Source organism: Pteronotus mesoamericanus, unplaced genomic scaffold, assembly GCF_021234165.1.
Source record: "Pteronotus mesoamericanus isolate MK-2021 breed Mesoamerican mustached bat unplaced genomic scaffold, CSHL_Meso_final contig_20, whole genome shotgun sequence".
Taxonomy (NCBI): Eukaryota; Metazoa; Chordata; class Mammalia; order Chiroptera; family Mormoopidae; genus Pteronotus; species Pteronotus mesoamericanus.
The window spans coordinates 77,272,962-77,286,473 of record NW_026555085.1 but is presented as its reverse complement, the minus strand read 5'-3'; the positions used below and the strand labels follow the sequence as shown (position 1 = coordinate 77,286,473).

Sequence of the window (13,512 nt, the reverse complement as noted above, 5' to 3'; positions counted from 1 at the left end):
GTTGAAAATGAAGTAAGCCAGTAAGTCCACATGAATAGCACAGTCGGTAGAGAAAGACTGACCGGAAGGATTGAGCCAGAAGCCCAATTCATTGTAAATTCTTCAGAAAGCAGTGATCTTTAGAGGGCTAGGAAGCTTGGTGGACAGGGCAGCTGAGCATCCTTCCATGACAACAGGAAGTTTAAGTTGGGTCATGAGATTATGCGCTGCATGCTGAGGGGCCTCCTTCTGCCCTGGGCTGGCTGTGTCCTCTGGGAAACACTGCTGAGGCCTTCAGCTAGGGTGACTTCAATCCCCAAAAGAGGTCCACAGACTGAGAAAACTATGGAGAAGAAAAGGCTAAATGTTCAAGATGCATCAACATACAAAAGATGCTAATTTCTAAGCAAAGGAGGGGGGCAGTAAAATAACTTAGGGAGGCCTAGACATCTATAACTAGAATGTTGTTGATTAAAATAAGAAAATAAGTTGAATAAATATCTCCTAATACCCTATAAGTAAATCTCCATTGGCTCACATCCAAATGAAGATTTAAAAAGAAAACACTGAGAAATGCAATATGTTCTGAATTACACAGATACAGAATTCTCTACTAATTCATGAGTCTTTAAGAGTAACAATTTTCCAATAAAGCAAAATGAGCCAAACTTTTAAAACTATCAACAAATATATTTATTGTGGTGGCTTTCCCCCCTACTAGATACACCTCGTTAGAAAGTAGTATCCCTCTTCGTTCCAGGTGGACCATTAAGCAGGTAATAAAATTGTTTCTCCCTCGTAGAGAAAGAAAACATGTGACTTTGCAAACATGTTATATTCTCCTCTCTCTAGTTTTTGTTGTCTATGAAATCAGAATTTCCTTCTAACAAGTATGATTTTGCTTTTGGAAGTAAGTTACAGGTACGTGTTTACAGACTTATATAACCCAAGGGGTAGCAGAGGCTGAACCACACAGTGCTGACATAGACTGGAGACCTGTTCCAGGTAATCACAACCTTTCACAGTTCTGTAAAGCACAAAAGTCATCTCCAACTCTATGGCTTCTTCCACATTTTGCCTTTCTCCAGTCCCATACAGGATATTTAACTCTATGTGCACTCCCATGATTCTTGCAAGATGGGATGAGGGCAATAGAACCGATCTTAACAGTTGTTTCTGTAGTGATGATTCGTATGATTCCAAATGCCAGGCCCTAACATCTGAGTGCTCTCTAGATCTCCTGCACAAAACAACACTGTCCTTTGAAAGATGTTTCTCTCCCCTGATCTCTTGTTTGTTTTGAAGGGATACGGTATCTTTGAACTTGCAGAACTATCTTTTGCTTCTTAAAACAATGCTTGAAAAAATTTTTTTAATAAGGAAAAGATGTTGATTCTCCAGATGACATCGTTAGGTTGTCACAACTCATAGCCTATGGATAATTATGTACAAAATTTCTTGTCTCTTAAAAATGCACAGAAGCTTGTAAGATAACCATTTGAAAGCATCCCTTCTTTGAACTTTGGGCTTTGTGTTGTTAACTATGCTTGTATGAAGATATAGCAACTATTTGGAATGTTGTTTAGACTGAGCAGTAACTGACACGTTGTCCATTTGTGGTCCTAATGGCTAGAGCACCTGTCCTGGGCATCTGGTTGAGATAGCAGCATCACGAGTCTACAACAATCTCATGGGACCCTCTAATGTACAGTGCTGGCGGATACCGATATCTGTTGTTTATCCTGGACCTTTCGCTTCTTCTGCTGCTGCTTATTTTCTCGTTGTTCTGGGGTTTCTCTGCTGGGTTCCAGACCTTTGTTATCAGGCACGGCGTCCTTATTTTCTTCTTTATTAAGTTTTTTTCTTTTCCTCTCCCTTCCTTTTTTTCCTGAAATAAAAAGATATGCTTTTAAAAGAGACACTCAATTATGTTTTATTTGGTTACCTTAAGTTTTTAAAATTGAGCTAAATTTCTCTTAGCTTGCATACTATGCCTGTAGATACCAAATATTTACTATTTAAGTCATTCACTCAATTATTCTTTATTAATCCCATATGATATTTCAAGCAATAGAAACATGAAACATACAAAATATAATGAAGCAATTAATAGATAATAGTTTTGAACTCTAGAGGCTTTTCCTGATAAGGTTGGTAATATTTTACATGATTGTTATTTATGGATATTTAATAGAAAGTTTCAAATGGATTCCTTGCCACTTAAGAAATTTATTAATGAGTATATATTATCTGGCTCTTATTAAGGCACTATTTTGTATTCAGAACTTTCTGAGTAGCAATTACATATCGGCAATCTGCCAATATATCTGCATGCATCTACTATTTAGAAGAGAATTGATTTGCATAAAAATATGGAAATAATGGTTCATGAGAAACCGTTAGTACTGTATGTACTTTAACACAAATATTTACATATTGATATTAATTTCCATTGCAATTTCTTTGTATGCAGGAGCTGTTGTGACCATAACATCAATAACCATACAGTATAAGTTACAAGAGCAGGGACTTTGTGTTTCTATCAGTCAAACAAGCAGATAATTATTGCATATGTATTGGATTCCATGGGAGCTTCTGACTTTAAACTGAGTTTGAGTCATAGATTTTAAGTCAGATTTTGCACTATGAGGCATTTTACAAAGTGGAATCAACATGACTTTAAAGGTTTTGATGTGGAAAGGCATGTTGTGAGGTAGGCTGGAGTTAAGGTGACGAACTGAATTTCATTCTGTTGGCATTGGAGGATGGCTGAGAATTTTAGAAGAGAGTAATTTGATTAAAATGTATGAGCCTGGGATGGATTGTTTTTATTTATTTCTAAATAGTGAATTAACTGAACATTTTACAATCATGTAAACATTTTACATATACAATCAACAGTGTAGAATAATTTCTGAGACCATGGATTTAGTAACATCCATTAATATATGTATCTCAATGAGAAATTATTAATTATTTCAATATCATAGTAAATGAAAACTAAGAACCGACTATTCCCTGATATGGAACAAATTCTGGTAATTCCTATCCCCACCTACTAAGCCATGTAAAATTTGATATTAGTCTCTGTCTACAAAAAGTTATTTTGGACAAAGGTATTTTTGGGAAATTATTTGCATGAGAGAACCAAAATATTTTCATGTCCTGAAATAGTCTGCAAATATTGAATTCAGTGGTTTGGCTTTCCTTTTCTTGAGCTCTGGTTTCAGAATCCCAGGGAGCAATATTATTAATAGTGCATATGCATACTCAGCCAATGCAGTCTCCTTGGATTGATGATTTTATGCCACAACTAGCTTTGTCTGAGACTATATTTACAAAAGCTTCCAGTTACTTTATGAAAACCTGCCTTGTTGGGCTCAACATAATACACCTCCAAATTCTGGACTGTGAAAGGATAGTTAACAACAATGAGAATTCAGACCACTGTAAAGCAAATATCAAATTGTTCTGTATATGCAAATATGAACAAAAAATGTTGAGGTTGACTACTACACCTAGGGCCGAACTAGTTGTACATTGAATCACCACTTTTCTTTTCACTTAAAAGAATACTGATGAATTGATAAGATTCCTATGGAAGAAATCCATGTTTTTTTTTGGTCTTGATTTTCCCCCCATTATTGGCTTTAATTCCACACATTTGAAGTGCTGATTTGCACTTGGTAACTAAACAGATAAAACTGAAGAGTAAATTTACTTTACTGAATACATAGATAATTTAAATTTCATAAAGCTTCACACACTAAAAGAGAGAAATGCTGGTTTTCATGGTATATGTTTGGTTTTCAGAAGGACCAGGCCCCAGAGGTTAGATTACCTAATATTTCTATTTTGACGAGCATTTTGGAGGTGTTCAAGTTCAACTCTAAAAAAATAGTCAGTGAAAATCATTCCAAAGTTTCATAGAAACTACTGACCCCAAACAAAATGTAACTTTTATGGAAATCATCCAAAAGTTCAGTGTTTGACATTGTTCTCTTGATGATGGTCCAGCATCTTACAGCTGTGACCCCAACTATAAAATTCTGAACACATAAGAAATATATTGTTTCCTGATCACAGATGGATGTATATGTTTTCTGGCCACACGTAACAACATTCTCAAATCACAGTGCATTTCTGCTTATTAGCAAACTGATATGATTATTTCTTAAGACATTATTTCTGAAAGTAGCTTGAACCTCAGTGTTACACTTTTATTATCCAAGGAATAGCTAGTCTGGGCCATGAGTGAAAGGGATGGCTCTAGTAAAGTAACAGAAAACTAGCACTTTGTATATTGTTGTTGCCCAATAGAGGCCTATTGCACAATAGAAAAATGGGATTATTATTTTTTACAGGCCATGTGTTAGTGGTTGGAAACACGAACTACCCTTTTGCATAAATAATATATTTTCCTATTGTCCAAGAAATAAAACAGAAATGCCAAAGAGTGGCTGTAGTCCATTAAAAATCATGTGCAATTTGGGAAATTTTGCAAGGTTTTCATTAGAGGGGACTTCTTCTTCTATGCTGATGACTTTTCATTGATGTGGTCAATAGTTATTTTAATTCTCTCTTTTTTTGGTAATTTTGCAAACTAAGCATTCTAGTTACCACCATCATACATATATGTTTATGTGTTGTCATTCACTGATTATGCACCTATGCATGTGCACATGTGCCCCAGAATTGGGCTGTAGACCATTCTTATAATTAAAAGAATGTTGATTTTCTCTTAATGTTTCAGCTATGAGGATGGTGTTTGGATGAAGAGAAATTGCCAGAAGCAATCGAGTACAACTGAAGTCCTTGCAGGGAAGCACTACAGTTTAGCAGTTAGGACCACTATCTTTAGAGTCAGAATAACATAGTGTTCAAATTCTAGGTCTGCTGCTACCTGTTGTGTGACTTTTGGCACATTGTTGCTATCTTTAAGAATTAATTGTCTGCTATTTAAGGTGTGGATAATCATTACTACTTGTTAAACTTTGTAAGGATTACACAAGATGTTTATAAAGCACTCAGCAGAGTGTCTGGCGCACATTAATCATGGGAGAAATGAAAGCTACTGTCATTAAATCATTACACAAACATGAATTAAGCCTTGACTCCATGCCCAAAATTGTGCTAAAACCTGGGGATACAAGTGAGATATGGAGACAGATACAATCACTACAGTCACAAGCTAATACTAAAATAGATCCTACTGGGAGCACAGAAGGGCGGACATTGAACTCTGCTAATGGAGGCTGAGAAGGACTCGCCGTGAAGGGGTGATGTTTGAGCTGAGCCTTAAAGAATGAGTGAGAGGTTACTAGGCTGATGAGGGAAGAAGGGTATGTGGGGCAGTGAACAATATGTCAATGGCATGAAGGCATGCAAGGACATGGTAAATCTGGGGAACTGAAAGTAGCCTTCCTTGGTTTGATCAGGGTCTATATATAGAATATTACCCAGAGAAGCTGGAAGGACATACAGGACTTGATTGCCATATTGGGAGTTTGTTCTGAGGACCAGTGATACTGAAGACTGGATAAGGGCAAGTATCAGAATCTGAGAGCAGGACAGAGTTTGGGTGTTTCTATGACTAGTTTAGAAAGGCCAATACGATGTTTTGACACATGACCTTATTTTCTATTTCTGAAACCACCTCTGGAACTAATAAGAGTCCATAGATGGAGTATAGGCAGTGACTGGTATTTAGTTTTGAACATCAACTTTTAAGAGTAGCTAAAATCTCTGTTTAGACCATTTAGCCACATGCTATTTGAAATTTTGTTGCAAAACAGTATTACGTAACTGAATAGGTGACTGACATTTTTGGGATTCTGAAATTATTTTCCATTAATACAACAGTAGAATCAGCCCTGGCCAGGTGACTCAGTTGGTTTGAGCATCATCCCATACACCAAAAGGCTGTGGGTTCTACTTCCCACCACGGTGCGTACCTGACGGGGAGTAGGTTGTGGGTTCAATTCCTGGTCAGGGCACCTAGGGGAGGCAACCCATAGGTGCTTCTCTCTCACATTAATGTTTTTTTCTTCTCTCTCTCCCTTCCTCTCTCTCTCTAAAATCAATAATAAACAAAATATCTTTGGGTGAGGATTTAAAAAATAAAATAAAATAATAATAAAACAGAGTCATTATATAAGCAGGGCCTTCTGCAGACCAGGTCTCCAAGCACAGATGACTTTTAAAAATTCAGAGTTCCAGGCCCCACCCTTGGGGATTATGAGCAGCTGTTCCTGAAATGGGCCCAGGAACCTGTAGTTAGTGACAAGTTCATCCCCAGTTTATTCTGATGTGCAGAACATTTAAGAACCATAGCTGTAGGTCAATTGAAGACCCAATTTCTTTAAACATATACTCTCAAAATTTATTTCACATCATATACTTGCTCATTTTAATTTCTTTGTATTTTCCCCTGATGGATAGCAAATATTTTTGACTTACTGTCACTACTAATTTTTAAGGCAAGTTTTCTGCTTAGGTACATTTAAAATGAACACCTAAATACAAAATAAAAATTAGTTGCCAATTGTCTTTTAAAAACATGTAAAATTGGAAATATAAACTAAAAAGCATAAACATGTAAAAGGGAACAAAAAGAGAAGGAAATGATCCTGAATTTTTTCCTAAGTTATATATTATATATTTAAGTTCCAAGGGAAAATGAAAACTATAGAAAATGCTTAACTGCCCTTTTAAATGTAATGAGGTAATGAATAAAAAAGTTACCCCTCTATAATCACAAATAGAATTCATTTATTGAGAATTACTCAAAATATGAATATCAGAGCATGATATTCTGGTTATTTAGAAATATCTGTGTGTAGGTCTTTAGAAAAGCTGCCGCCTAGTGAAATTCTTAAAAGACACCACTAGGGGGAGCCATTGAGCTTCAAGTAGCTCCACTTCCAAGAAAACTTTCTCAAAAAGCTATACATATACCTACCCCACATTCTAGACTGATGACTAAATATCATAGAACCGACAACTCAAACAAATTAAATAATTATTACATTAAAAATTACAAGTTTTGCTAGGTCTTTTCTCTTTACTGGGTGTGGAATGAAATTCAGTTGAACACCCATGACTTTATACCTTCAAGCAGGCACAAAATGGTGTGAAAATGCAGTTAATCTGATGATTTTTGGATGTAAAGTTGAACCTAATTTTTATGTATAGAGGTTAAACATTGGGGAAAGTTTGCAAAGGCAGGGCAATTGCTACAGTATAACTTCTTCAGCAGTTATGCTCTGCTTAGATGTATGTTTAAAGGCCTTTGAATTGTGGGCTATATAAAAACAGAGCTGCCTGACCCCGTGGGGAAGAACATGGCTGAAAGTCAGCAAGGCTCAACTCCTTCTCAGCTGCATTATTACCAAGGAGAATTGATTTGAGAAATGTATTCAAACCTTTTGTCTTTCATTTGTGTGTTTGTTTTAATAAAAGAGAAATACTTATTTCTCTGCTATTATTTTAACCTAGAAATTGATAATAATATGGTGAGAAATGAAATAATAGATAGCTTTAATAAAATGTGTACATATTTTCCCTAAATTGAAATATAAATCTACTCCATAGTTTAAATGCATGAATTAATTCAATTGCATTTCTATTTAACTTCCAAGAAGTTTCTGATTGATTATTCATAGAAAATAATTTGACCTGTCATCAGACTCTACTAGATGCTATTAATTTGGGAAATTACCTTGAATCCATTTTTGCAAAGAGAGCTCTGATCATTAAAGCATACTAAGATGGAAATAGCATTTTGCCACCCATTGAAAAGAGCCAGTTTAAGAGATGCATTGTATTTGTGTCCCATTCTTTTGGGAATTCTGAAATAAGACTGTCGTGACTGTAAGACACTGAGGGCAAGTTTCAGGAGGTGAGAGGATATAAACCCAAGCTGCCTGACATGCACCCTGGGTCCTTGCCCTCTGTGACCCAGCCTCTTGCTTCCTTTGTCATCCATTTCAATAGTGACACACTCCTCTTCCTCATCCCCCTGCACTTCACTCACCAACCCACAGTGTTCTTTCATCCCATATATTTGATATAGTTACCTAAAATGCCTTTACTATGCCCTGCTCTAACCCCATCTTTTCTTACTCTAAGTGACACATGATTTTATTCTCTTTGCCTCATAAACTTCCAATTAGTAGCCTGTTGCAATAATGCCAAGAGTTGGTAATCTGCTTTTAAAAATAAGAAGAGTACTGCTAACACCAATTTAATAAACGCTTATATGTACCAGGCACAATTCTGAGCAGGTGCGCTGTGTCTACATTCTCTATGGGAACTCCCATTTCAGAGGTGACGAAACTGAGGGCTCAACCCCTGTACCCTCCCACCTCCACACCATATCTCGGTGGAGCACAATGTGACATGGCATCCTTGTCTTATTTCACATGTAAGCTACTGAGTAAAAAAACCAAAAAAAAAAAAGTAGGTGCAAACTTAGTAAATACACAGATTTTATAAAAATTAGGGTTTAGAACATACTTAACCTCTTGAAGTTTGAGTTTTCTGAGCAGCAAGTTGCTCATCAGAACGTAATGGCGTTTTGTGTCAGCACCATTCAGTTACCCCATTCTCTAATTTCTTCTTTTTTTATTGCCACAAGTATATTTATTTTTCAGTATTTTTACCCCTCCCGCAATCATACAGTGGTATGATACAATATAAATGTAATTTGAAATTATTTGTATGGAATATGTCATTCAGAAACTTTATTTTACCTTTAAACTACCACTATCACATTTTGAAATCCTAATAAAATTATCAGAGATTTTATTTTGCTATACTTACTACTAAAAAGGAGAAAGAGAAGCTGTGTGAATTTAAAATTTAAAATCCCACTGAGATTTAAATGCAGTTCTATCAATTCATTTCATAACAAGCATCCTAAATATCAATACTCACATTTTTTAGAATCTGTATTTCCATAATCTTCAGCATAATAAACTGCTTTTGCTACATCAAATACTTTCCCTATGAATCGATTATGTCAGTAAGTCTTTACAGAATTTTTTCCCTCTTTTGTTTCAGCAATTTCATTACTCAATGAAGCCTTAGGATCTAAAATTTTGAATTTCAGATCCTAAGTCAGATATCCTGACAGAAGTTTCCATGGACCTATCACCCAAGGTAACACCATCCCACCTCATTTCTTCTGTTGCCCAAAACTCTAGCCTGGACTCCTTTCATTCAAAAGGGACATTAACTAGAGTTCAAAGGAAACTGTTAAAGATGTTGAATATTGCATACTGGAATGTCTTCCTGTTGCAAATCAGTATGAAAAAAATAGTTAAAAATGCAAAGAGGAAAAGTACCCAAAGATTTCTTACTATTTGCAATATTAACAATTTAGTCATTATAAAAGTAAAGGTTATCTTGTATTTAATTTTATAATATTTTAAATACATACAGCATTATAATTTATATTACATAACTATTTTAAGTTTAGAATTCTTAGTAACTTCTGTTTAAAAAATAGGAGCTATCAACCCAGTTACAATTGCTATGAAAGAAAAATTTAGTATTCTTTATGTGGGCTTATTTTTCTTGAATCAACTAGCTTTTGCTTAAAAAGTTCATTGCAATTAGTCATTTCAGTGTTTCTTTTTTCAAGGCAAAATCTCTTAACTTGACTTTAAAATTCTATTCACCACATTAGGCTAGATTACAAAACTCTCAGAAGTTAATCACACACATTAATTTATGTGCTGAAAATTTCTGGATCTAAGCATGTTTGCATAATGTGCTTTGTACTAGATCTTGTGTCTTAGACAATTGTATCTATTGGATAAGCATGTAAATATTCTGATTTTTAATTGCTGTCAAAGGGTGTCTTAATAAATTTCACCTATTAAATCCAGTCAAATTTTGTTTATTACTTTTGCCATAAAATTCATGATTAGATGTAAAAATGAGCATCATTGCTCCTTTAAGAAAAAATGACTCTATATTCTGATTGCATTATATACTGCTTATGAACTTCTAATATAGAGACTTTTTGATACTGCTTATCTTCATTTTAAACGGTTGTGTGGCTGGCTCCACTATTTCAATAACCATCAAAAGTTGTCAAGTGTCCTCCCGGAAATTGTGAGTTTAGATCAGTCTTTTCAAAGATGAACTGATGCAGTTGTCATTATGGAACTCGTATTTTACCTGGTCTTCCTCCTCACTACCTACCCCTGACTCACTCTGGCTGCTACCTTATATCTCAAGGTAGAGAATATGTGTGAGTCTATGAAATGTTTATGTCAAATATTTCTTTCATGTCATCCTTTAAAATTTGATTTCAGTAATATACATATTAAGAAAAATTAGTGAAATAGACTTTTTGAAAATTACTATCATACACATATTGGTAAACTTAAAGCATATAAGGAGCATGATGGGTAGGTTTTCCTATAACATTATTTCAAAGCAGAATAAACAATTGTCATTCAGACCCTGAAAGAAGCAATTTCTTCAAGAGGTCTGGATAAATTGTATGTTCAATATTTCATTATCATTATTTTGAAAAACTTTGAGCATATTTTGTGATAAATTAATTTGCCTAATTTTGTGTCAACTTAAAATTTAAATAACAGTTTTATTTAATATATCACTAATCAACAAATAAATTGAAATTACTGCCTAAAAAGTAGATTGCTTTGAAAATCTGAGTCTTAAAAATATTTGTTTCTGGATCAATTTTTATTTTATTACTCTAAATCTGAGTTGACAATCATTGCCGCAGACCCAATAACACATATTAAAGTAACATAATAATAAAAAAAGGCTTAAATTTGTTGACTTACCCAATTCATTTACCTTAGAAAAACCAGAAACCTCACTTGTACCAATATTTGATTCTGAAAGTTAATAATATTGTTTGATTTTTTTTCCATCCTTATATTTTCCACATTTTCCTCTCACCAGTGAGCATGTCGTAGTTTTGGGTTTTTTTTTTTTTTTTAGAATAACACTGGTATTTTAATTTTCCCTATTTTTCTTTAGTTCGCTGTGTGGGCACACTGTTCAGTCTTTCATATTTGAAATACATATTCTGGGATCTGTTTAGGGTAAATATCTAACAAATTCCCCCCCCCCCCAATTCCTTTTTTTAAGAAAAAGAGAATCACTAAGCCAAGAGCACTGTCTTCATGTTTGATCAAATATAGCTTTCCAATTAACAGGAAAGTCCTTCATTTCAAAAGGCTGAACAGAATGCTACTTGAAAATTCATTCCAGCTGGTTAAATTAAAGAGCTGAAAGACTTCCAAAGAAAGAATATTCTCTTGGCATTTATCATTTGATTTTCATTTGGATAAATTTCCATTTGCTCCAAGAACTTGTCTCAGAATCCTGTTCTTCTGAGACACAAAAAGAAGTGTTGATAACCATGTTTGACTGTGTGCTACACTTCCTCCCTTACCCCAATAGCCTACTCGGCTGTATTGACAGCAGCGGATGGCCTCATACTTGCTGACACAGTTGTAGTGATTGATCCTATAAGAAATGTTGATATTATTCTAGTCTCTTCCATCATTTTATGCTCTAGTTGCCTCTGCTGTCTAATTCTTATTCTCCCATAGCCCACTCCTTTTCTTCAAAGCTTTTCACTGTTCTAAGGGAGAAAAATATAATTCTAATCAGGAATTACATTGCAGGGAGAAAAACAAATATCAAGTCACTTACTTAGAGTGCACTACCCTATGATATTTTTAGTAAAGATATACTGTTATAGCTATAATTTAATATTTTCAGCTATTTATTGATTATTCATGTAAAGCTAATATTTTTATGTACCTCTATTACATTCTCAAGTGTTTTTATGATGTTTCAATATTTTCTTTCTTATTTTTGTTACAGACTCTCTTTCAAACTGTTGGGTTCTTAACCAGTTTGGAAAACAGAAAATCTCACTTGGCCTCTACTAAATTAAAATTTGTAAAAAATACATTTTATTCATAAGGTAAATAAGATCATAAGAGGAATATTTCACTTACAGAAGATAATGCATACTTTAAAATACTTTTTCTCTCACTCTATTTGTTGGTGCAAATATCTGCTCTTAGTTAGAAATACTTTCCACATGCATTTCCATAACCAGCAAGATAGCTCCTTGTAATTACGTCATCAGTAGTGGTTACATATCCTTGAATGGAATACAACTGATTTAATGACTTTAAATTTTTTTTGGCAGTTGAAAGTTTAATAATCTAGAAATATCAACTCTATAATTAAACAAGATTAGCAAAATTTTACTGCATCTCATTTTACAGTTTTTCACTGTCCTTCCTTTCTCACTGTATTGGGGAGTGTTAGAGTGAAGGAGGAGAATTGGGAGAAAAGACACATGTGCAACAATTGTGTCTGTATGTTTGTGTATGTATATATAAATATATATGCACATATTTATTTGTATGTCCCTTCTTTCCACAGGTAGAAAAGTTCTATTTTCCTGGTGGATTTAAAAATGTCAATTAAAAGACCATGAGCCTATTTTCTAATTTAATTTTCAATTAAGCCTGAAAGGAGATTCATCCTATTTACAAGAGTCTTTCAGAAACTTGAATCCTTAAAGAGACTTTGCTAGATTATATGACTTCTTTTTATTATGAAACATATTTTCTTATGTTAATACATGCATCTTCTCTATTTTTTCCTCTGAAAATTTTCAAAATGTTGTGGGGTAAACAGTATATGGTCCTCCGATAAACATCTGGTTAATGCAGAAGAAATCAAAGATTTACCTTTATTCTTTCGGTACTCAACCTTCTATATGTGGATTTTCCCAACAGTGACCTTTTTATTAGAAGCCCAGTTTCCCTCCTCCTTGTTATCTAGATCATTTCCTTCCATTGTTTCGTTTGGGTCCCTAAATGTATTATAATATATTATCTGCTGAATTTTCATCTATACTATAGGCCTTTTTATAGTTTTTCAGGTGTTATTAAACTATGTTTCTTTTTTTTTCCTTGAAATTATTATTATTTTTTATTTATTTACTTTTTAAATACATTTGTCTCTGCCTCCCCCCCACCTCTTTCCCTTGCCCCCTCCCACCTTCCCTCCCTCAGCTCTTCCCCTTTGGTTTTGTCCATGAGTCCTTGCTATATGTTCCTTGACTTTCCCCTTCCCTTCCCTTTCCCTGCCCCCCCCTTCTCTCTTGTCTCTGTTGATTTCTTTTCCTTTCAGTGTTGCTGGTCATATTTTCCTTGCTTCTTTGCATTGTTGGTTAGGTTCCGCTTATAGGTGAGATCATATGGTATTTGTCGTTCACCCCCTGGCTTATTTCGCTTAGCATGATGCTCTCCAGTTCCATCCATGCTGTCGCGAAGTTTAGTAGTTCTTTTTTTCTTTCTGCTGCGTAGTACTCCATTGTGTATATGTACCATAATTTTTTGATCCAATCATCTACTAATGGGCATTTAGTTTCTATTTTTTGTAATATTAGAAAGAACAGTGTAGTTATAACTGCCTATATGATAAACTTGCCTTTATAGAAGCTCAACCTTAATT

General features: G+C 34.5%; 1 protein-coding gene across 2 annotated transcripts in view; it reads right to left on the bottom strand.

Annotated features, from left to right (window-relative positions):
- Positions 1–244: 244 nt before the first annotated feature.
- Positions 245–13,512, bottom strand: part of RSPO3 (R-spondin 3) — a 77,434-nt gene continuing 64,166 nt past the window's right edge. Inside the window, exons 5-6 of one of the 2 annotated variants that reach the window (XM_054569930.1) lie at positions 1,704–1,867; positions 245–322 (exon numbers count right to left, since the gene is read on the bottom strand). In XM_054569930.1, coding sequence (XP_054425905.1) covers positions 278–322; positions 1,704–1,867 — 209 coding nt within the window. In that variant the 3' untranslated portion in view covers positions 245–277. Of the gene's footprint in view, positions 323–684; positions 1,868–13,512 lie in introns of those variants that run through there. The other variant, XM_054569931.1, reaches the window with a different exon arrangement.